Source organism: Corvus brachyrhynchos, unplaced genomic scaffold (assembly GCF_000691975.1).
Source record: "Corvus brachyrhynchos isolate BGI_N302 unplaced genomic scaffold, ASM69197v1 scaffold95, whole genome shotgun sequence".
NCBI classification, from domain to species: domain Eukaryota; kingdom Metazoa; phylum Chordata; class Aves; order Passeriformes; family Corvidae; genus Corvus; species Corvus brachyrhynchos.
The window spans coordinates 1968078-1993170 of NW_008238347.1; the positions used below are offsets into that span (position 1 = coordinate 1968078).

General features: G+C 36.1%; 1 protein-coding gene across 7 annotated transcripts in view; it reads right to left on the reverse strand.

The window, feature by feature from the left end:
- Window positions 1-25093, reverse strand: part of NR2C2 (nuclear receptor subfamily 2 group C member 2) — a 36259-nt gene that overhangs the window by 1027 nt on the left and 10139 nt on the right. For 4 of the 7 annotated variants that reach the window (XM_008634466.2, XM_017735259.1, XM_017735258.1 and 1 more), the window contains 12 exons: window positions 24761-24961; window positions 23457-23559; window positions 22224-22403; window positions 20328-20475; window positions 18596-18689; window positions 18046-18179; window positions 15212-15389; window positions 14822-14943; window positions 14156-14295; window positions 11179-11316; window positions 9534-9639; window positions 1-7411 (listed from right to left, as the gene is read on the reverse strand). The exon at window positions 1-7411 is cut by the window's left edge and continues 1027 nt beyond it. In XM_008634466.2, the coding sequence (XP_008632688.1) occupies window positions 7237-7411; window positions 9534-9639; window positions 11179-11316; window positions 14156-14295; window positions 14822-14943; window positions 15212-15389; window positions 18046-18179; window positions 18596-18689; window positions 20328-20475; window positions 22224-22403; window positions 23457-23559; window positions 24761-24961 (1719 nt within the window). In that variant the 3' untranslated portion in view covers window positions 1-7236. The remainder of the gene's footprint in view (window positions 7412-9533; window positions 9640-11178; window positions 11317-14155; window positions 14296-14821; window positions 14944-15211; window positions 15390-18045; window positions 18180-18595; window positions 18690-20327; window positions 20476-22223; window positions 22404-23456; window positions 23560-24760; window positions 24962-25093) is intronic. The other 3 variants (XM_017735260.1, XM_017735261.1, XM_017735262.1) reach the window with 3 other exon arrangements.

The window sequence follows — 25093 nt, forward strand, 5'->3', positions numbered from 1 at the left end:
TCCGGCTGAAAATCGCAGAAGTAAGGTTTGAAATGCTACAGGTTTATTCCTATTTTTGAAATAAAAGCTTACAAATGCTCACTAACCAATATACCAGGAAAGAGAACATTCTCAGCATTTTCCATAGCAAACTTTCCAAACTTTCCTCAGACTTGTGGTTCACTTTAAGCATGCATGAAGTTCACATTAGTTTGATTGCTGTCTTATTATCTGATTAAATATACACAAGTCTTTGCCATGTTGAGTACAAAAGGTGGAAATAAATGCCCAGAAAATTATGCTTCCCCCTTTTAATGACAGAAACAAGACTCACTGAACTACTGCCCTGCATGGTCTGTGAAATGCTTTTTTAAAAACCCACAGTTAACAGATTTACTTTATGAAAGGCTTCCTTTTTATCTTCATCAAAAGGGAAAAAGAACAAGACCTATTTATACTTTGATAATGTAAATGTTTGAGTCCTCATTATGAATAAGAAATTGTCTTACTCCACATCTCATTTCACAACTGTGTGCCCAGGTCCCACATGGACAGTGGGACTGTCATAGGCAGTGCAGAAGCTGCACAGATTCCAGACCCAGGAAAGGACAGAATGTGGAAAGAGACATTAGTCTGACAACTAAATCAAGCAACCAGCTGTGTTCAGTTTAGGCTGGAAAATAAAGAGAACAGCTTCAGAAAGTGAATATACAACTGAAATGCATTGTGAAAATCCTGAAGAAGTCTTGATGCTTGCTAAGAAATAAACTACCTGCAATGTCCCTACTATTTAATTACTGTTGTACCACAGCTGCTGTTTCACTGAACAGAGCACACAGTCTCTAACTTACAGGTTGGTTTCATGTGATCACTATGACAATATGAATATTGATTTATTAAGCAGCATCCATTACCTCCTACCAATGTTCTGTGTGCTGCAGTTCAGTGATAAGTGGCAACGTGGTTTATTTTCAGTTTGCCACTGATGAAGACTTAAAACCAAAAAATCAGTCTCTTACCAAGCTTCGCAAAAAATACGACTTTACAAATGTATCTCAGGAGGCTGGAAGAGAATGAGTATATAATGAGCAGAGAAGTATTTTCTATGACTATAGTTATTTATTCATTATATGCTCAGTTAACTATTGACTGGCAGACTTCTACAGGCCAAATGAGAAAAGGTAAAGAGAATATTGTAAAAGCCAGAAAATTCATGGAATATATTTGACAGTTCTGAACAGAAAATAGTGAATTTGGGTTGGTTTAGAAAATAGGTGCAAAGCTCTGAAATTTGTGAGGATTCACCAAATTAGGAAGCTCTGGATTAGGAAATGAACAAAAAACTTTAGCAGATAGAATTGATGAGTAATGGCTCCATATCTGTACATATATACATACACTACACATTTTCTATACACTGTACAGAATATATTTAGACAGAGAGGTATAAACATATACATTCATACACACATACATACAGCTATGTACATATGCATCAGCTGCTCGAGTGAGTTTTAGAAATGAACATGCAGAAATGCACAACGGTGGGAGGCACAACATAGACGTGTACAACTCTATCAAACCCTTTAAAAAGAAAGAAGACAGGCATGAATTTAAGCCATTTTCAAAGCATTCATGTAACTCAAGAGGATTGAACAGGTTTTGGGAATTATGGAACATTACAACAGTATTACCTGTGATGAACTTAGCATGACTTCACAATAAAAAGCTGAGTAATAAGGTAATTCTGGGCTATGACGTTTCCCAAGTCTAATATATTCAGACTTGGGGAATCTACACTTTACAAAGAATTTAACTTTAACTTGTAACCCCAGTATAAATAATGTTATAATTTTTTTGCACAAATAATTTCCCATATGTTGATAAGACTGACTGCAGCTGAAGTAGGGCTGTAGCATTATCTAACAAGAAGGGTTAGTGGCATCAAACAATAAGCCTGAGCTTAATTCAGGAGTATTTACTGTCAAAATGACTCAGCAACTTTAGAATAAAAAGGTGCAAAAAGTAAATGTTTTCATTGTCTCTCCTTTGCCATGCCCTCTTGGTAAATTTTCATATAAAGCTGTTTTCTAAACTAATTTTCTGTCATTCAGTATCTACTAGATGCTGGCAATTTGTCCTTTCTCTGCCCCTCACTCTCCTCTCTAGGGTGACCATGGCCTCATTTGGCTGACCCCTCCTGGATGTTTGGAGGTGTTAGGACTGCAGCTGTTGTGTGCTGCTATCACAGCTGGCCCATGCTTATCACCAGAGCAAACGACTGCTAAAGCTGTTCCGTTGCTGTATGGCCAGTGTGGCAAACCCTGGGACAGGTGGGAAGCTGACTGTGTTTGCCAGCATTTCTGCTTTTCCTCTTACAGACAAGAGTAAGTGAAAAACCCCCAGCCTCCCCTGGTTTTGCACTATTAAGTGTAACTGGAGAGAAGGAGAGTGATCTCAAATAGAAAATCAGATTTTTGTTCTTTTCAGGATGGTTATCATCCAGTAGATGTGTGTTGGTACACCTGTGTGTCTGACTGACCTGCCAGTTCTACTGCTCACTCCACCCAATTCAAACAGGGCCCTGACTGGTGCTGAGTGCAGGAAGCTGCTTTGTCACTGCTTGGACAGTATCCTCAGCCCATTAATTTCCAGTCTTGTCTTCCTGGTTAAACTGTATTCCTGATGCCCTTTGCTAGTCATGCTGTTTGGTGCTTTTTTTTAAAAATTGCCTTTTACTAATTAAACAGCAGGTAATCAGGGAAGAATCCTAACTACTGTCTGAACTTTAATGGGCAGGAAAATCTACTGACACCTGCAGTATCCTGAATGAAATGATTCAGGAACCTGTGAGTCCTGTGTACTATACACAACAACAACAAAAAAACCACGCAAGTGTTTTACAGTCTCTGTCAAAGGAGAAACAAGAGTCAGGAAACTGATTTCCCCTGGAAGCGTCAGCCCTGACTTGGTTTCTCTATCACAGCCTCAGAATGTGCCCTTTGCCAAAGGGAGCTGTAATGGCAGTGCAGAGCCAGCTGGATTCTCCATGCAGACCTGGAGCCAGAGCTCCTCACCAGAGGCACTGAGGCTGCCTGGGGGGCCAAGGGCTTCAGAAGATGGTAAAAGGAGACTTGGTAAATGACACCAAGTAATCAGTGGAGAGCAACAATAGTTTCTTGCCCCCGAGTGCTCTGAAAATTAAGCCTTCGTAATAATCTAACATTTTAAGGCAGCTAAAAGAAAGCCTGGTATGACTTCTTAGAAGGATCTCTCCTTGGAGGTAATTTTTTTCCTCTTCTACCAGTTTCATGCCAGAGTAACTCCACAGATACCAAAAGCATTGCAGCTAATTTATAAACAATGTAAATAGGCAGAGAAAGATTACTTTTGTACGTGGTCTTAGTCCAATGTAAGTAAATAAAGGGAAGAAAAGTAGTATACCTTCCTCCATTTGTCACAAATGCCATTAAAATCATTATGACAAAGCTAATCCCAAATGCTTTTTATCTACAAGATTCAAATCTAGTTCCTTCGCAAGAGTTGGAAAACAATGAAGCACATGGGCAATGGACATTATTGCCTCATTCTCATTCCCTGCATTGCCTCATTATCACGCCCCATCAGTCTCAGCACAGAATTCTAACATTTGTCTGAATGAATTATGACTAGTATACACATTTGGTCAGGTTCAGATAAATCTAATCAGGTAATTTATTACTGTATTTCTGCCAAGTTAAAATATTTTCATTTCAAGAGCAGCAGGAAAAGGACCTCAAAAATTCTGAAGAGAATTCTGAATTGCACTAACTAGAGCTTCAGTGAGATGAACTTTTCTTAGAATTGGTTTGTGACTGTGATACTTTGACTCCAAGTTCTGTGAACACAAGTTTGGCGTTTAAATTTCACCTTTATGAAAACAAGCTATTTCTGTATTTAATACTCAAGAAATAGTTCTTCAATAATTATTACAATAATAAAAAGCTCTCCTGTCCAATATTCATAAGGAAAAGTTTGCACTTTCAATGGAGAAAAAACCCCAAACTAATTTAACAATAAGGCTAAGATTTAGATTAAGATTAGCCTGTTGCTATCTTCCATCTGCAGGAGGGATGGAACAAACCTCAGGAATTCCAAGAACTATGTCAGTGTTGTAGTATTTTCTGCAGAGATGGTGCAAAACTTGCCTGATTCTGCAGCTGTACTGTGTGCATCACAGGGTCCTACTGCCACGAGAGGGATCTTGACAGGCTGGAGAAACGGGCCAACAGGAACCTCATGAAGTTCAAAGAGGGGAAGCACAAAGTCCTGTCCCTGGGGAGGAAATAGCCCAGGCACCCATATATGTTCAAATTTCTACAATCCAAAATGTTAGTCTTGGAATAGTGTATAGTTAGAAAGACTACTTTTTGTTAATGGTATCAGGACTAAGTAGCTTGGTTCTGACCTCTGCAAGCCAGCAAATCATGCTAATGATGCTACACAAAGAGGGACTTTATAGCTTTTAGGTGGTAATATCCAAATCTTAAGGATGGAACTGCTTAATTTCATCTTTTAAATACATGCACAAGAAATAAAACCTACCTATGGATTGCATGGTTGTAACACAATTTACACAAATGAATATTTTATCCCTAAAAAGCTTTAATAACTATTTGCAGAGGAAGTAACTACCAGGGTTTGATCAAGGATATCATTATGTGGCCTTGCATTTGTGGGGAGTGTAGTTTATTTGTAAACAGAGCTGCATGATATTTATCATTTTGATTTACAAATGCAATGCAAGGCATACATTTTACATTTCATGTGATCCCTTTGTTCCCAAAAAACTATAATGCCTTTATCTTCTTTCCTGAACTGTTACGATCACAAGTAATAAAAATTACAAACAAATTTTCACACAGAAAATGGGGCCCTTTTACTCAAAAAATTGGAAGTTGAAATGTTTGTCAAGAAAAAGCTAGCTGGTGTGTATTGAGATTTAAAACCAAATATTCCAGTGGCTAGTTTTTGTGCTAAGGAATATTTCATTTGCCATTAAAATGCTTTCTTATCTGCTTAAATGATTTTTATGAAATACTGGAAGCAAATTAAGCTCCATAATCCTTTTGGCAATTAAAAAATATCACAATAGTTCAATGCATTCTGCTTGTAGAACAATGACATAACCCAATAAAATTTTAAATTTTAACACAAAAGCAGCCACAACTCTTTCCAAGGTAGCTACTGTTTCTGATGTTAATATCACCATTAATTTTTAGGTTGCATACCCTTAACATAGGGACTGTGTAGCAGAAGTGCTGATACAAACCCACAGCAGTTACACTACAATCAAATGGTTGGCATTAAAATCTGAAGTCCAGCTGACTTCACATGTAGAGAGCAGACTTCCCATAACATGAGCAATATGACAATTTCATTTGCTATAGCAAAAGCTGAGAGAGATAAAAGTGCAATATTACAAATCTCTGCATGTATACTGGACTCTGTAATATCCTTCTGAGAAAAAAAGATTCTGAATGTGCTAAAAATGGTAACCGTAGAAGACTTTTAATGCATCCAGAAGCTAAAATTAAATAGTCTTTTGTGTCACAGTAAGTTCTACAAATGTCAGCCTCCTAACAAGCATGACATATACAAGGTCTTTTTGTTACTTTAGAAGCCTCATCTAGAGCTCCTTAAGGTCTTTTGGCTACAAATCAGACTTTGAAAAGTCACAAACACCAACCTAGTAGGTGTTTCTAAATAAATATCAGTAACAGAAGAAAAACCAAAGTGCTGAACTTCTCATTAGATTTTTGTCACATAAAACTACAAAAGTAGGAATGCCTCTAACACACAAATAATTAAAATAATTAATGCATCTAATGAGCCAGGAACAGATGAAGGTATTAATTGCTATGACTTAAAAAAAAATTCTTTGATTTTAAAACACTTAACAGCCATAATAATAAGTTATACTATAACAAAACCTATGGTAGCAGCTAATGGCCAATACTAGCAAACATGTTGATGGCTCATCACTGGAGACAATTAAAAAGTAGTTCATTTTGTATCTCCATGGTGTATCAGTCATCAACTGCAATTGTACATGAGTGAGAGTAAATCCTAACTATATTTTGGTTTCAAACTAAGTGACAGGAAAGTTGAGAACACTGCAAAACTGGGAGTGCTCAGTGAGGGAAGGAGGGAGGGAGAAATACAGTGAGAGAGCTTTGTAATAAACTCTTGCTACAGCCAGAGGTTCTATACTTCTGTATTTCAGGTCTTAAATTGTACCTGTGGCTTGATCATAAGGGTGTTCAGAGTATAGAGAGGAGGGGTAAATTTGGAGCATACAAAGAGCATCCTCAAATAGCATCACACGGCTCTATTTGAAAATTACTGCTCTTCCAGTTAGTGACTGATTTTCCCCAAAGTCAAAAGGCTTCATCTTAGAATAATATTTGTCATGATTGTGTTTGTCTGAATAGACACTTGGAGGAACCTGAATATTTAATCATTATTGTGACAAACACTTTTTTCCTCTAGTGTGGGGAATTCCTGTAGCACATAATAGTCACTATGACTGCACTGTACTGTGTATTACAACTGCACTAATTTAACAGATATAGTTTCATATAATGTGGATATCTGATTTAAGAATCCATATTAATATTTCATGCATAATGTAACAGCAAGTGACTTCTTGTAGATTAAATGATTGTCTCCTTTAGCATTCTACATTTTTACAAAAATCATTTACTAAAGTTTTGACTAAGGACATATGCAGTTTTTTTCATTTTTCATACTCATAAGCAGGATGTTGATAATGCTGTTGCTCTGACAAGAAGTGATTACAAAGTGCTAGTATTATACCCTGGCATGTGCTAGACATTAGTTCCAAGGATATTTTTAAATATATACATACTGTTCTTTTTACTTTTAAAGTAATTTTATTACTACCTGATATTATAAAACTCTTTTTAACCACTGATAATTTTTAAATACAAAGCATGTGAAAAGTATGTTCAGTCATCTATAGCCTTTTAAATGAAAGGCATCAAAAATATTCCTTGTGGCAGAAAAAGTCCTATAGCAGGTCTTTTAATAGCTGCTTTAAATTTTGTCAACATCAGAAAAAGACAAGGAGAAATCTGTCAGGAAACTGATAACAAGTTGGAATTATCTGCACATACCGAAACACAACTCTTTTAACTTCGTAATTATATGTTTTTTGTGAAAATTACTTCAATCCCTCAAATTGCATTGTTCCCACTATGCAGACGTGCCAGTTATTTGACCATTATATTCTGCTGTTTCCATTTTGAGAATGTAGGGGATTATGCTGTCAATGGGAACATTTCCAATAAGACCCGTGAAAAACAGTTCCTCGGTGATGCTAGAGCTCATCAGCCTAAGTGCTGGCAGGCGAACTAGGATCCGGGCTAGCCTGAAAAAGAAGTTTGGTGGATTATAAATACATGTAAGACCCATTTAAGATACTTCATGGCTAAAGAGCTGGATCTGCCTTTATTATTACCATAATTCATGAATAGGAGTAAAGAGGCAATTCAAGCTAATTGGCTACCAAAAAAAGAATCATTACTGTTCTATCCTGCAAGTGAAATGAAAAGCCAAGTAGCTTTCCAATGAAAGGGACATATTAATGCCCTTTGTAGACAGACCATGTATGTACAAACACAAAATTCTCTTGGCCTGCTTTTGAAATTCCCTCTGGACAAACAATGCTGAGACTAATAATACCCATACTGATTAGTGCGAACATTTGCACAATTTTAAGAGTACAATGCTTAATTAAAATTTCAGCCATAAACAGCACAGTCCTCAGTTGCCTAGCAACTTCATGCTAAATGAGATAGCGGGAAGGGGGCTGGACGTATATAAACAGAAAAAAAGAGAATCTAATGAGAGATGGAATTTGGGGGAATGTATTGTTGAGCATAAATATTGCCAAATGCTCTGGTGTTTTATTTACCAGGATGTTAACATATATCCAATATAATGAAGTGATTGTATTGAAATGCTGGACTTCCCATGCATGTGAAATTTAGGACAGTGATGAAAGCGTTTTGCTGTCATTCATATGGCAGATGCACATCACAAATGCCAAACCAAATAAATTTTCTGAACCAGAACCATGTAATAGCATACCTCAGGTAGCACTGACCACAGGTGCTCTGGAAAATGCTTGAATATTTATGGAGAAAATATCTAAGGTCCATTCTGCTAATATACCGTATGTTGAAAACTTTAGGGCAAAAAGATTCAAGCTATGCTGTTGTTTTTGTGAAAATTGTAATACTTCTCTCCTGTCTCAATTTGTACCAGCACTCAGTTGCTCAGAAACAATCCAATTTGTTCTCTAAACTTGTCTATGGGTGAGCATGGAGATACAGACACTATTAGTTAAAATGCAGGACACTGCTTGGGGAATGTAACTCTGATTTTCTTCCCTGAGACACTATTATGAGAAGTATATATAAGTAGATGGAACAAATTTTATATTTAGTTGTATGGTAGATACTCAGCTCTCACGAATCAAACCAGAAGGACTCAACTGTACATGGAAGAATGTGGGATTTGAGGATATTTCTGAGGCAGAGAATCCTAGTTTCACTGCACCACAGTGTTAACTCTGTAAGATCAGTGCAGAAAACAGAGATGGGAGAAGCTCTCCTTTTCAGACAGATTTTTTTCTTCTTTTATTTTTAGTTACCCCACCGTCAGACAGTGCTTAAGTGTATGGGATTGCTTCTTTACATGAGGATACCTTTCACAGTAAAAAAGAACATGTTCTAGTATATCTTGCTAAACAGAGGTGAGAATTTCACTGACAGTGGAGAAAATCATTGTGTTGATGAATTTTGAGTTTTGACAGACTTAGAAAATACGGTAATTGTTTCTAGCATGTAACAAACAGAATAGTTGAGAGGTGAAAAAATCAAGCCAGATAATTTCAGAGAAGTCCTTGGAAATTAAAAAAAAAAAAAAAAAAAGCCAAAGGAGAAAATAAGTGGGATGTGGGAATTTCTTATAAACGGAAGTTTGAGAGATGGTTACTGTTTTCTGTTATATGTAATCCTGCTTTTTTCAAGGGCGATAACTGACAGTTTCAACATTTTTCTGCATATGTAACTTGAAAAACATTTCAAGGATAATAATCACCTTTTAGTTGGCAAAGAGGCTTTAAAATAATAACTTGAAAAAAGCAGCAGTGTGAATTAGAGTCAGCTGAAGCAGTTACTCCCCAAACTTCTAAAAAAAGTCTGTTTACTTTTCTAAACATGACTATGAAAGTCTCAAAAAAAACCCTCAAAAACCAAGAAAGTACTAATAAATTTAATTTACATGGAGGAAGCTAGACAGCTATTCTTGTTTCTACGTATCTTTAAACAAACCTGCTTGCTTATATGAATTAGGTTCTAGTTCTTTCTCATCAACAGTCAAAAAAACCCCAAACCCCAGACGTCAAAAACATCAATGATGTTATTTTTGTACTTTTGTTAGCTACAGCCCACAACATTACTTTGGGTACTATAGACAATAAATACCTATAAGTATCTTCTGGATAGGTTTTTTGTACATAGTCCTGCAATTCCATCTGTGCCTTCTCCTGGAATTTTTCTATTTGGGTTGAACTGGTCAGACCAGGGTGATCTAAAGAAACAAAACATTTCTGTATGTCGATTGTTTCCCTATACATTGTGAAATAAATCTATTTGTAAGACTCTCACATTTAATTTCAATGAAATATTTCTCTGGTATTGTGATGTTTAACATGCTAGCTGTACAAAGGAAACCACTCAGGTGAACATTTACCTCCTGGCTTCAGAAACAGCTTGTTCACTTTTCTCTCTATAGTTGTGTGTATCCATAAGAAAGTGGTCAAAGATTAAGCCTGTACACATGTACCAGGCAATGACACTGAGTTTGTTTTTAACTTTGCTTGTTTAAATGTAAATATGTTCGCCTCTGGGATTTGTTCTAACTAGGCAGGCTAAGCAGTAGCTAGGGTTACTTACTTGATAGATCGATATCTTAATCTTCCCAAGTCTGTCTCATGTTTTAATTCCAGCTGGCTCAGCTCCTCAGCCAGCCACATGATCACAGCAAAACAAAAGCAAACCCACAAAATACCACCTATCTTACTATGCCAAAATATCTTCAGTGTTGTGTCCAAAATGCTTGTCCCTTGAAACAGGACAGAGCTACCTTGAGTTTGGATAGTTTCTTGCTTTTCCAACTTGAAAAAAACCCTAATAAATCTAACTCTAATGGAACAATCTACAAAAAAAATTCCAAAATAACAGTTCAGGACGCCAGAATCTTCTGCTTAAGGTTTATTACAAAGAGAAAAATAATATCAATGCAAAAAAAAAAAAAACAACAAACCCAAGCAAACACACCTGTAACAACATACCCTTTTACTTTGTATTTTGTAAATACCTTTGAATTAAAATAAATAATATGCATTTCTGAGCAAAACTTTCCCTTTTCCTCATCCTGTCAGCAGTTTTAGATTAACCTTTGTATGTCCTAGAAACATTTACCACCTTAGCTGAAGAGACTGCCACTTCCAATTTCTTTAATGTCCTTACCTAATCATTTCAGAAAAGCTCAAGTGTCTTCTTTGAGTAAATTCTTGTATTTCACAAACACTTGACTATGTTTTAGTTGTCTGCTGTAATTTCTTTTGGTAACAAATGGAAGACAGCCTGTTTACATTCAGTTTTTGAGATTTTGTGGGAGTTTCATATAAAATGGGTATTTCTGCTCATATTTCACCTATTCCTCTTATTAGTATATTAAGAATACTGAAATTGAAGCAAATTTCTTTTTGTCACTCTGAGAATGCATTTCTTCTAATCCTCCTCACCGTTTACCCCACTAATATTGCTAGTACACATTCCAGATAATTTATTACTCATAGATTCTCAGCTGAAGGTAACTTGAGAATCTAATCTTCTAAGGTGGATGTACAGGAAACATGTATATACTGGAGTTGTAAATAACATGGATATGTTGCTCTGAAGTTATTTTAAAACACATATTGTGATAATCATTATGAAACAATCATTTAATCTGCAACTTAACAGATGAGTCTCATCTCAAGACATTAGTCTGATTAAAAAAATGCTAAAAAATTGACATATTAATGCTTATTATTTAAAAAGATATGGTTACTAAATTCCTTACCAGGGCTAAAAAGGACTATAGCTTTAAGGTATGCATATTCATATCCATCAATATCAAGCTTGGCCATGCTGTTACAGAACTCCTGAAGTTTCCAGATGTGTTCCATGACTTGCTTTATTCTGTCTCCAGAAAGTTTATCTACAAAAAGATATTGCTTACTATTTCATCTGAGCTCAAGCATTTCTAATATATTAACAAATAAAGTTTTATAAACCAAGTCAAGTGATATTTTCAAGTCTTTTGCTGTCTTAAAACCACTTAACATGTAGGGATGGCCTGAATTATTATGAAAGTGAAGATTTATAAAGTTAAGTCAGACCCAGGGCTAGCAAACAGAGTGTTAACTCTTCTGTGTAATTTTGCCAGCACGGCATAATCTGCCACACCAAACTTTTTCCAGTGATATACTGCTCTGAGCAGAGACTCTCAAATTATGGTGAATTATTCTACAAATGGCTATAGTGATTCTGGGAATGAACAGAAGCACAAAGCAAATGCTAACATGCAACCCTAATTTTAAATTCAAACATTATTGAATTAGCTTTTCCAAAAGTGAATGCAAGAACAGTAATAGCAGTGCTACTTTCTCCTCTATCTGTACTTTTAGGAGTGAACTTTTCATTAGCTATGGTAAATAGTCTTTGTCCCGTCTGACAGGGTAAATTCAGTGAAATACACATACATAGATTCTTCTAACATTTGAAAGATCACATTCCTTATACTGGATTCATAAACTATCTTAAAATTTCAATTTAAAAATATGTTTTATTTATAGATATGTTACAAGTGAGTGGTATTAGCTGCTAAACTAAGAAGGGATAGATTTCTGTTCTGGTAAATAGAAATCCTTGTAATGGACTGTATATCTACAAACTAGTCAAGGAATAAAAACATTAGAGAATACATTAAGACAAATCTTTGAATATATAATTACTTTTATCAAACTTCAGAAGTGAGTCAGGTCACAAGAGATAAAGCCTTTCCTTGAAAAACATATTAGAATAATTTTTATTCCAGTCATAGTCTCCAATGCTAGTATTTCATATCATTTTAACTTGAATTTTATTTTTGTCTATACACCTAATAGTGCATAGGATTGCTTAGACCCCATGTGCCTCAAACTGAATCTTTGACATAGTTTATTACTCTTTTATCTATTTTCTGAAACTGCAATAAGAATACTGAATGAATGGAAGAACCATTTTTTGCAGTCTTGAAATAAGAATGAAAGCATAATCTACATTTCTTAAATCATTAATTGTGATACAAATTTTTAATTACTCAAGATGGATGAAGATAGATATAATGTAATGTTTTTATTGCTGTATTAAGTAGGAAAGTATGGTCTAGAAGAACTCAGGAGAGCAAACTTGAATTCCAGAGTTTCTAAGCAGCCTCATCACTAATATGCTCCTAGATAAAGTTCTGAAATTTCTTCACTTTGTTTTGAATTTTAAAAGTATAATAAACAATACAACAGGATAACTTTGCAGAATAGATAAATAACACCAACGATCCTCTTTTCTTGGCTGGTCTCAGCTAATGCAGCATGACCACAAGTACAAGTTATAGAAAAAAATTCTTTTTTACGATTTTGATGCATGAGAACGTAAGTGGAACCAGCTTAAGGCTATAATAGCCCTACCAATTACTCCTCCCCAAACTCACTGCCTGGAATGGAGGTGGAATAGACAGCTCTGTGTATTCTGAAACAGATAAAAAGTAAAAGCCTAACTCTGCACAGAATATCCAGTGTGCAGGTTTCCCTACTGATATTTTCAACTTTTGCCTCTCTGTGCAGGAAAAGAGCAGCACTTTGTTGTATTTTGGGGCTCTCCAGGCTCTCTTAAATGACAAAACAACAAGCCAAGACCAACCAAAAAACAAAAACCCAAAACCAAAGCAAGAAAAAACCCTATATTTATTATGAAAGCAATTAAAGCATACTATCCATTTAAGAGTCAAATTTCCATCTAATTTACTTTATCATGATGAAGCTAATAAAGTAGATTAAAACTTGATTGTAGAACTATAAAATGTACAAAGTGGATAACTGGAAAAAACATTTAATATCCTTCAGCTCTAGAAAAATACGTCTCAGTAAAAACCTGTTTGCTAATTTTTGCTGTATGCACAATAATGACAGCCCAAAAAATTATTAAAAAATTGGTACCAAATAGTATTCTATAACTGCTTTTAATGCACATTTAAATTTAAGGTAGTTTTCATGTAATATACTGTATTTGCAGAGTTTAAAGCTGCTAGTATTGCTTCTTCCTCCTTTTAAAAATTAATATTATTTTCACGCTAATCAATCCTATTGACTGGAAGCATCCTTAAAGAATGAAAAAAAAGCAAGTATAACAGATTTTCATCCATCTAGAGATCATCATCCTTATCACCAGACCAACATTGGATTAAAAAATAAAATTACATAAATCTTGTTAAGAATGTCAAGAAAATAGGTTGCTTAATGCTTCAAGGGCACTTCAGAATACATTAATCATTACTGCATTACAGTAGTATCCAAAACCATTATACTTGCAAAAATATGCTTGTTGTGATAATTGACAAATTCTGTATTTTTCCACTGCAAAGAGGAGAAGGAAGGTTCTGGAAGGAAAAAGTCTGGTGTGGTTTGGAAGAGGACATCATTATTCTAAGAGGAAAAAACATATATCTGGATGGGAAGAAAACTCTCTGAGCACATCCAAGGCATATTTTAGGATGTATTGTCTTTCTCTATAATGTCAGTTAGGCATAGAAGACCCCATTTCCTTTATGGACACTTCTATCCCACAGATCTCTGTGAGGTCAGTGCAACAAAATTGTAGATCACCAGGGGAAACATAATTATGCAAGAGAAAGCTTCACCTTCGCCTGGATCCTGGTGAACAATTCTGCCACTGATGGGGAAACACCTCATGAGCAATGTTATACAAACATCCCTGTATTGTTAGCAGGACTGACAACATACCTTCTTGTATGCTGTTCTGGAGATGGTTGACAATAGCTCCCAGGATAGTAGACAGACTCATCACCTGTGCACACTGTGCCAGGCCTAAGGTGAACAGTTCATTCCAGCAGGCACGCACAAGGCTTGTGTTACAGTCTTGCCTATAAACAGCAGAAAATCAAATGCTAGCTAGTTTGCATATCAGGTTGGTATTACCCTATGTAAAATTATGTTATTTATAACAATTAATAATAAGGATTAATCCTTATTAATTGCAAAACATTTTAGTAAAAGGCAGATATTAGCATATTACAAATATTTCAAGAAGCAAAATGAAATGATAGACTACGGGAAAGCATATCAGGTAGTCTGTGAAATGGTGTTCATCAATTCTTTAGTAAGATATAATAATCAAGTATTTAATTTCTACAAATTAATGCTTGCTTTTGATTTGGCTTTAGTTTCTGTAACCACAGTAATATCAGATATTGTAGTTATCCTCCCCTCTGCCATCTTCTATTTTATTCTTCAAAACAGAGAATATTGCATAGTCTTCACACATTTTAAATAGTTCATTAAAAATTAAACAGTATCATAACTAAAAAGTTCAAAATAGCTGGGAAGTGTTCAGATCAGTGTTTAAATTCATTCAAAGGCAAACAATTCAAACAGAGTATGTCCATTTACCCAAGAGCTTGAAATGCAGGTATGGACCTAGCCCAGTGCATAGAGAGGAAAAGGAGTCGTGATGCTGACTCACAGATGTAGTGTACATTAAGGTACTCTGGCATCGGACTGGGCATTGTCAGCTGCAAAAAATAAAAGTACAGTACAATACATATAGTTCAGACATAAACCAGTTTTTATCATCAATGGCATAACTGGCAAAAACAATCAAACTACTCTTATAGTCCACAATCAACAGTATGACAAGAAGCTGTCAAAGTAAAACTGTACTAAATAACTCATTACTACTGGCAAAGAATGCTAATTGGGAATACAAGACCAGAAATTATGTAGGAGCTCATACATCTTAAGCATTAGTTTGTTTAATAAGACATTTAAAGAAGCACGTACCTTAAATGTGACATGTGTATCTGTAAGTAGGGGTCCTTCCACTTCAATAATTGGTGTTGACTGATCTCTACTGATTACATGAATATTCCCTCCTCCTGTAGGATCCATCCCATCTGCCAAGTTATGAGCTGTTGTACCATCTGTGGTATTAAGTGCTTTAGCCAAAGTATCAAATGCCCTAAAAATAATAAATAAGTAAACAATGAAAGAGTGCTTCCTCAGACCTTAAAAAAATCATATTGCTCAAATGAAATGCTATAAAACCTACGCAAGAACTCTTTAGGCTGACACAAGGTCAGGCTTTTCATTACAGTTACATTACATTCATTACATTACATCCCTCTGTACTCTTTGGGCATTAATAAAAGGAATAGATATGCCCACATATTGCTGGTAAAAGATCTCCCCTGTAAGGAAAGGATTTACTACTGTAAATCCTGCTCTGATAGTTTTATCCTAGTATTTGTACTAGTAAAGGGGTCTTGTGCTGTGCTGGTTTTGGCTGGGTTAGTTAATTTTCTTCACTGTAGCTAGTATGGGGCTGGGTTTTGGATTTGTTCTGAAAATAATATTGATAATATAGAGATGTTTTTGTTATGCAGAGCAGTGGTTGCACAGTGTAAAGGCCTTTTCTGCTTCTTGTCCTCCCTGCAGTGAGGAAGCTGGGGGTGCACAAGAAGTTGGGAGGTGACACATCCAGGACAGCTGACCCCAACTGATCCAAGGGATATTCCATACTCTGTGACATGACACTCAGTATATAAAGAAAGGGGAAGAAAGAGGAAGTGGGGGGATGTTTAAAGTGGTGGCACTCATCTTTGGAAGTAAGAGTTACACGTGCTGGAGCCCTGCTGTCCTGGAGGTGGCTGAACACCTGACTTCCCATGGAAGGTAGGGAATGAATTCCTTTACTTTGCTTGTGTGTGTGGCTTTTGCTTCACCTATTAAACTGTCTTTATCTCAGCCTGTGAGTTTTCTCACTTTGACCCTTCTGATTCTATCCACAGTCCCACTGGTGGGGGGAGTGAGGGAGCGGCTGTGGGAGGCTTAGTTGTCCGCTGGGCTTAAACCACAACAATCCTCTTACACATACCATTCACTATCCCCCCTTCTCACATGTTAGGTTGGGATTACCAGAGGCCAGATATACTCTGAAGAACAAAGACCCTGTCTCTGTCCCCATCCTTGATCTCCAATTTTTTGGAACACTGGAGAACAGTGTGGTTTTCTTCTAGACAATACACCTGAATTTCCTTTCCCTTAAGATGAAATATGGCCAGGCACTCCTGATCTCCCAGTACAGACAGAGCCTTAAAAGCGTTATGACAGTAAGACACAAGAGAGAGTGGTTCCTGGTCTCCTTTATACTCAAGCTGTTGCTGGAACATTACCCAAATAAATCAGTGTAAATTCTCTTAGGATAACAGAGCTTAGATGTAAAGAAGAATTTTGTGTTCCAGTTTCATACCAGTGGAACAGTATTATGGTATAGTGCTGCTTTGACGCTTTTTTTGTCAAGATGGATTTTTGGTGGAGGGTTTTTTGTAAATTTTTTTCTGCTTTAAATAAAGAGTATGAAGTTGACATAAATTGACATTGCAGTGTCAAGTATTTTCAAATATTAATTCACTTCACTTGAAGAGTTTAAATGAAAGACTTAAGAGTTTTAATTAACGTCCTTTTTCCAGCCAGGACAAGGTTATTTTTTTGCCGTAGCCAGGAGGGGACATGGCTGGGGTCCAGAGGTTATTCTATACTATCAACCACAAGGGGAGGGGAGGGGCAGGAAAGGGACTCTCTCTCTCTCTCTCTCTCTCTCTCTTCAGAGGATAAGAGGTTTCTTCCACTTGGTGTAGTGGACAGAAGGGTCTGGTATTTGTTTATTGTTGGGGGCTTTTCCATGTAAATCGTTTTTTGTCTTATACCTCTTGTTATTAATATTGTTGCTATTATTGTTTCATTTTGCTGTTACTGTTTGTTTGCTAGTCTCATTGCTGTTTCCAGTAAATTGTTCTTATTTCAACCCATAATCTTTGTCTTTTATGCCTCCAGCTGGAGACGGAGGAGGGAGCAAGTGGCAGCATAGTTTAAGTGGGAACATTAACTTGGATAATACCATTCTTAAACCATGACAGTTAAGCTCCTTCTAAAAATCTTCTTTTTGAGAAACAGTGGACAGTTTTGGGTCCCAAGTATTTTATCTTATTAACCTATCCTGCTAAATTCAACCTACCTGGCTCCCCCGGCAAAAACACACACATACAAAAAAATCCAACAAAAAAACCCCCAGCCTTGCAAATCCCAAGCTGTGCTGGAAATTTTAATATTCCATGCTCCTTTTTCACATATTTTTCATTAATAAAGAAAAGAAAGACTTCAAACTCTTTCTAAACCTACATTACCAGGAGATTTTATGGCAGAACAATCCCAAAAATAAATCTGCAGTAATACAGACCCCTAAAGAGCAGGGCTAAGGGCACAAGCATTTCACAGGAGACGCATACATAAAACACACTTATGAAATAAAATGGCACTGACATGTTGCTATTCTCAGAGTCTTTCAAGGTCACACACTAGTAATTTATTATTTTTCTAAGAATCAAATCTGGTCTAGCTTCAGAACACTACATTTGTAACACTGGACACAGTTCTTCACAAGAGGGTAAGAGCCAAATCTGATTTCTAAATAATTGGTTTTGTGTTTCAAAGTAGGGGCAATCTGGCAATCTGTACTGTGTCTGGTGTTACAATGCCAAAGTCCTTTAATGAATGAGTGTAAGGACACACCACATAGAACACAAATTGCTAAATAAGGTGTAAATATAACTGCATACCGTGTAATCTCACTTGCAGATTGCTCTTCTTGTTGAACTTCAGAAGTATCTCCATTATTTAGTGACTCACTGAGATTAGCAAGAGATGTCACAACATTTGCTAGTGTTCCTAAGGCACCCTGGCTTGTTTCAGCCTAAAAAGGAAAAACTATATTAGTAAATCAAAATTATAATTATATATGATATATAATTTTCTCCCACCTTTAGTATTTTTGTTCTTTTTCCCTTATGTGTCTTTTCCTTCCTCCTGAATGCATACAGGAAGAACAATGGCTCTCAATTATCTTTAAATCCTATTCTAATTATCAATCCTAGTCCCAGATGAGGCATCATATGGAGAACTATCTGTGGCTGACCTTTTGCAGAAATATGCTTGCCAAAAGAAGCCATGATTCTGTTGATCAATTTATTACCTCCAATCGTATGGTTCTTCACACTTATCACAACCTTATCTTCTCAAGAACAACAACTATTTGAGACTATGTACAATAGATAAAGTAATCTGAACGAATAAATAGATATGCTCAGAGCTAAAGTGAGACAGTAATACCTTGGAGTCAGCAGCTAGGAGGACTGTACCATCATCTCTGATCAAAGGCTGCTGAATATTCACAAGCATTCCTGGATCAAGAAGACCAGCTGACCTGTTCAAAAGCAGAAGGCATCTGACAGTCAATAGTATTCTACGTTAATCAGACAAATGTTTAACAACCTATGGCAGCGCAAAAGGAATTGCTAGTTTTTAAATAAATAATTTAGTGAAGCTTACAGTTTATTCATCAGGACTTAAGTCTTTCTGAAACAGTTTCCAAAAAGTAGCTTGAAAGACAGAAAGACTGGAATATCTTTTGATTTCCTGTGCAAAACAATGACAACTGCTCAAATGCATATCCTCTCATTTGCTTTTTGTTCTGGCTTAGTCTGCTTTAAGGAAAGTTGTTGTCTTCTCATGCTCTCAGAAGTCACCTAGTAGCTCTAGTTTTACATTGGACTTGAGAGGAAGGCATAACTCTGCATTCCAAGCTAGACAATGGACAGCACTGAAAAAAAGTCAAAAATATTTTTACATTCCAAAATATAGTCAGAAACAGTCATGTAATCAAGGCCTGCATAAAATCTCTGCTGCCTTTACTTCTGCTGCTTTTTGACCAAACATCCTTCCCCTCTGCTGTATCTAATTTATGGAGACAGTGGAAAGTCTTTGCAGTCAGCAAGTTTATTTGCTACTTATGTGATGCTCCAAGTGTCCATAACACAATACCAATGCACATAACACAGGTGCAGGCTGCAGGACATTACAGTATAAGGGGTCTGACACTAACAGCTATCATTGTGAACAAGCACAGGCAGCAAATTATCATGCATTATGCAAATCTGAATCCTACATAAATAACAGAGTGCTACTTAATGACTACAGTATTGTTTATAGGTCTGTAATGGATCTGTAGCTCAAGGAAATTTCTAAAAAGCAAATGTGTCTATACTTCTTTCAAATGAGAACACTTAAAAACAATTCTCCAAGAAACCTGCAGCCCAAACTTCCTAAATGCAGTGTAATCTGTTCAACAAAATTATGTATATAAAAAAATTAAACACATGCGCACACACACACCTATTTGAAGACTGAATAAAAAAATCCAGTTTTTTAGGTGGTTCTCAACCATTCATAAACTACAGTTTAAAAAATGTTGTATTTAACCTAGACTTCTTTTTTATTCTATTCAGAAAAAACCAAATCTTGCCTTTGTAATGATGTGCCTTTCCACACCCACTACTTATGAAAAACATCTGAGAGTGCAGGAACCATCTTGGAGTATATTCCATATAGTAAAAGGAAACTGCTGTTCTGCTGTTGTTGAAATCAGTCTCTCGGGATCTGAATCAGCAGTCACTGAGTCTCCTTAACTACTGTCTTTAGGAGAAGGAAGCCCGGGTCTGCCACCTGCAGATTTGATTTCAGAGAAGTGCTAACCCTGAATACATTAGTTTTATGCATCAGCATTAGCCTACATGCTTTCTGCTTGAATATCATTCACTTGCTCTGCCTCTGCTCTGACCTGGCTCTACAAGAGCCAGCTCTAAACTGAAAACCACATACCTGTACTCAGACATGAAAACTTTTATGAGAAGCAGAACCTGCATTGGCCTTGGTAATGGAAACAGATGATGTGTGCATAAGAGCTCTTTTCTGTTCCCTCTGAGAGTAGAGGAGAGAAAGGTGTGACTGCAAAGTAATATGCACAAATAACATGAAAGAAGATGCATGGAACTGAGGTACTCACCGTGTCCCATCTTTATCTGCCACAAATGTTGGAGTTGCTATTAGAGGGCTTCGAAGATCTTTTCTTATATAGATCTTTTCAGTAGAAGCTGCACAGTTGGTTGGTTTTTCACGCTGCACATCAAAAGGCTTTCTTTCACTTTGAACCGCTACGTAAAGATAGAAACATTCAGATTTGAAAGGAAATAATTCAAACAAAAAATACAAAAAGTAGGTAAAATTCCTGCAGTTATGATGGTGTACCAGCTCAATGCAAAACTGGAAATTTAATACCAAGAGTGAAGAAACACAGGCTCTGATGTTACTATATCTGTGAGTTATGTATATATTTATATATACTTTTAACTAAGAAAGCCACAGATTGATCTTTTGCTTCAAGTTTTGCTGAACTGGAATCAAATATTGCTCCTTTTTTTTTTGGCATTTTATAAGATGGAAGGTTCTGCAGTTCTGTTTTCAATTTGTTGGGTTTTTTTTTTAGAAGCAGAGTTATATCTAAATGTTAGGCACATTCCTACTCTGGATGACACAAAACAATGCAAACCCAGAAGGAGCCCTGAAAAAGTCAAGAGAGGCATCTCTAACCTGAGAGATGCAGGTTAATTCCTTGAGAGGATACACTCTGCATGACATACACTTCACTCACATCCATTAATTGCACCCAGTCAGGGAAGAGTGTTCCAAAACTAACCCTTTCATTATCTCTAATATTTATACTTGAGAATTGAAACAAACTAAATTCAGTCTCTGAAGTGCCAAACTAGTGTAGCAAATTGTTTAATAAAAATAGTAAGAAGCAGTTACTTTGTAACTTTTAAAGAAAGTGAAAAGTGTATCCTTATAATATTAAAACACTATTATTAAACAGATTACAGAAAGTTATCTTCATAACCAGCAAGAGTTACTTAGTTCCTGATTTTATTTTTGCTAATATTGTTCCTATCAGCAAAATATAGGGGCTTAAAAGCTGGTATATCAAATTTGTTGGCGTGATGGATACGTAATTATTAATCAGAAACCTGACCCAAAGTCAGTGAAGTCAGTAAACATATACCCTAATCGTACTGGGCTAAGAAAGGTTTACTTTCTGGAACTCCAGCAGTTTTTCTTGTACAAACGTCTTGTCTTATATTCAGCACATTGTGTGCAAAGCACCAGAATCATCACAACAGGTCTGGAGTTTCAGAGTGATACAACAATTATCTCCCTATTTACAGCCTAAAGTTCTGCCTCCCTTGAACTCAGTGGTTGGAATTTTCCTGCTTAGATCAGATCACAAAACAACCTCATAACAGTTTCACAAAGTGCTAAATTCAAGAACAGGTAATACAAACTGAAAACAAAAATAAATTGAAACAAGTGTTTGGCTGCTAGCACTGGAAATGTATGAAGTACTGCATACAAACATGAAAGCATATTTTAAAACATATGACAGTTTATACAGTGCCTCATAAAAGCTCACAAATAACCAAATTAACATAAAAATTTTAGAAGGGGAGAAAAAAGACTAACCACTTCCATCACTGGTTGAAAAAGCCACAAAAATAATCTGGTAGGAAAGCAGATTCTCAAACCAGAATATTAGACGCAGATTCGTGTTGATCCGTGTCCAAATATTTTGTATTATAAACATACAATGTGTTTCTAACATGCATTCTAATTGAGGCTGTAACTGGGCTCCTCAAAGACAACAGTACTTGGAGACGTGGTTCAAAACAAACCACTACTGCACCTCAGACATAAAATGGTGATGAAAGAAAGGTGCACTAGACACTGCCAAAAAGCTCTGTTTCCTGTGAGCAACATATACCAAAACAGAGAGAACACACTAGAAAGCAGTAGTCCGCATATTTGTTATTCAGTAGGCACAGTATCACATTGAGTACTTAACACTCACATTCCATTTTCATGCCCATCTCTAGACATTTCTTAAGCCTACAAAACTGGCATCGATTCCGATGGTGTTTATTGATGATACAGTCCTGGTTGCTACGACAACTGTAGGTCAAATTCTTCCTTACACTCCTTTTAAAGAAACCTTTGCATCCCTCACAACTGACAGCACCATAGTGACGACCTAGGAAACATATATATTGTTACCAGGTGGAAATTACTTATATTTTAGCATAGAAATATTTATTTTAAGCAAGTAAAACACTAAGTCAACCTTTAAATTTGTTTTGTATTTGTACCAAGATTTTGGACCATGAAAGCATTATTACAGTCTCACAAGATATTTCTGGTTTACCTACTGTCAGGGGTTTTGGTGAGAGAGTGGAGAGAAGAGAGGAAGGCTAAGCCTATGTTTGAATGTGCAGTCGATGAAGGGGTAGCTCCCATTCTGCATAAGTACAGACATAATTCTCTCTGCTGTTACAGACGATAGGATACATTTAGAGAATGTACTGGCTAAAAGCTCAAGTAATTTCAGAAAACAAGTAATTTTACAACAAAATTTAAAATGCAATCTTCATTTAAATTTCCTGTCTATATCAATCATGGTACTGTTTTTTATTACATAAACGCTTAAAGAAGTAAAAGAAAGTGAGAAAAAGAGACAGAAGGGTGTCTTCTCTCTAGCATGAAAGCACAGTACACTCCCTTGACTAATACAGAAATTTTATCTTGAGACTCATTGTTAGTGCATGGATCTGGAACACTGAGGATTCATGTGATCTCTACTTGCCTTGTTTTGTGATAGTAGTAGAACAAAATCTACCAGGAAGTGTTAAGTTTGTTAGAGAGCACTAAGAAGCATTTTCATGGAGTAGTTAGACTTTTTTAGGTGACATGTTTATTTCATGGTTGCCCATCACTGTGGGGAATTTGACTACATGCTTCAAGTAGTCTTTTTCCATTACCAGGAGCTATTTAATCATTATTTTATCTTTCAGCCAATTTATCATATGCTTCAGTTCAAGGAAAAAACCCAATATTCTTCCAAGCAGTTTGGCTATTTTTTGTGTATAGATACACAAAATATATATTTTGTATATTTTTCCATTTAAAAACCCCATTGCTTTTGCCATCAGCATAGCTAAAATCAGTTAAAGCACATGAAGAATCATCTCTTCATCCCAGTCATCCTTTCAAGCAAGTTTCTTCAATACCACTTTGTATGCTTCCTTACCTGATGCTTTATCACCACAGACTACACAATATTCTACTACCTGCGGCCGCTGAACATCAGTTTTTCCTAGCAGACGTTCCACTGAAGCGGAGTCTGTCACTATCTAAAGCAAAATTCCAGAACAAAAAGATGTAATTAGCCAGACATGAAGGTAAGGAGCTTTGCCTACAGAACAAGATTGGTGTATCAGCTAAGAAGAGGGGACTGAATTTATGAGTAAGTATGACATGAAATCAAATTAAATAGTACAAAATGCAATTTAATGGGAGTTCTTACTCTCAATAGTTCTTACTCTCAACCGAGACTTTTGAAACAGTCATATCAAAACAAATTACAAATAAAACTGCTAGCTTTGTTCAGCACAAATGTATCCTCACTTGTGCAATCAACAGTATTTTTCCCTTCTTGCAAATACTCTCAAACAGCTGCTATATTTTAGCCAAAGACAGTTGGCTTTCAGATGCTGTTACCATCTACCTCTTCTCTAGCTACTATCAGAGGGGATTGCCTGGAGCTGAAATCTATCATAGAAACAGTTTAGCTTCCAAAGGCCTTGGATTCCAAAACTTTTGTTCTGAACATTCCATTTAACCAAGAAAAAAATTAAAACCCCCACCCCTCTGTAATGTCAGATATCCTATTTAGCATGGAAAAATGAATTTTAAAAGACTGTTATTACAATTTAAAAAATATTTATGTAAAAATGACTCTTCTTCCTTTAAAATATTCTCCATTGTAACAGTAACAAGAGGGACCAGGCACTTTTTCTTTTGTTTCATTCTTTTTTTTTTAAGACTGCTAGGAAGAAATCTCAAATTTCACTAGGGGTAGATTATTGTTTACATCATTGGCTTTGCAAAGCTCCTGTTGGTGTAGATTATGCTCAAGACCCACAAAAAAACATACCAGAGGACAGCTTCTGATCTAAATGGCTTTATTGCAATGTCTTGATACTGAATGTAAAGTATGAACTCATGTAAATTTGCTCAGGTGAGTTTTATCTCTGTGTATCTGTGAATCTTGAGCAGACTGAGAAATCCAGGCACTTCTCACAAGCCCTATCTTAAGTACTCACTTATGTCTTTGGAACTTGAATGAGAACACACAATGAGGGATGATGAGTGCAATGGAGAACGTGAAGACTGAAAGATTTATGATTGAACAATGAAGCCTAAAATTAGTATGTCTGATCCATGTCATGAGAAAACTACTGCAATTGGTCTTACAGTGATTTAGACTTAATTTAGAAACAAAAAAAAAATTAAAACCAAAATTTCATGGTTTATCTAAACTACTGTATTTACCTGAATTCTGCCCGGCACAATGTTGTCTGTGGTGGCAAAGATAAGCTGTTTGGCATTAGATGTCTCAGGTGCTGCCAAGATCACCTTTCCTGCACCAGTTCCATCTGGACTAGCTAAAATGAACTGTTGCTTTGGAGACACAGCTGAATCCACTGCTGTCACTATTTGAATTTTCTGACCTGTTTGCTGATCTGTCACAATCTGTAAAACATTGAAGAAATTAATGACCACAGTAAATTTTATGTTTTAAAACCTTTCTTTCCATCTCAGAATTATATCAGTGAAAAATTATGAAGCTCTGGCCAATTTTTTCTTATAAATGTCACTAAGGAG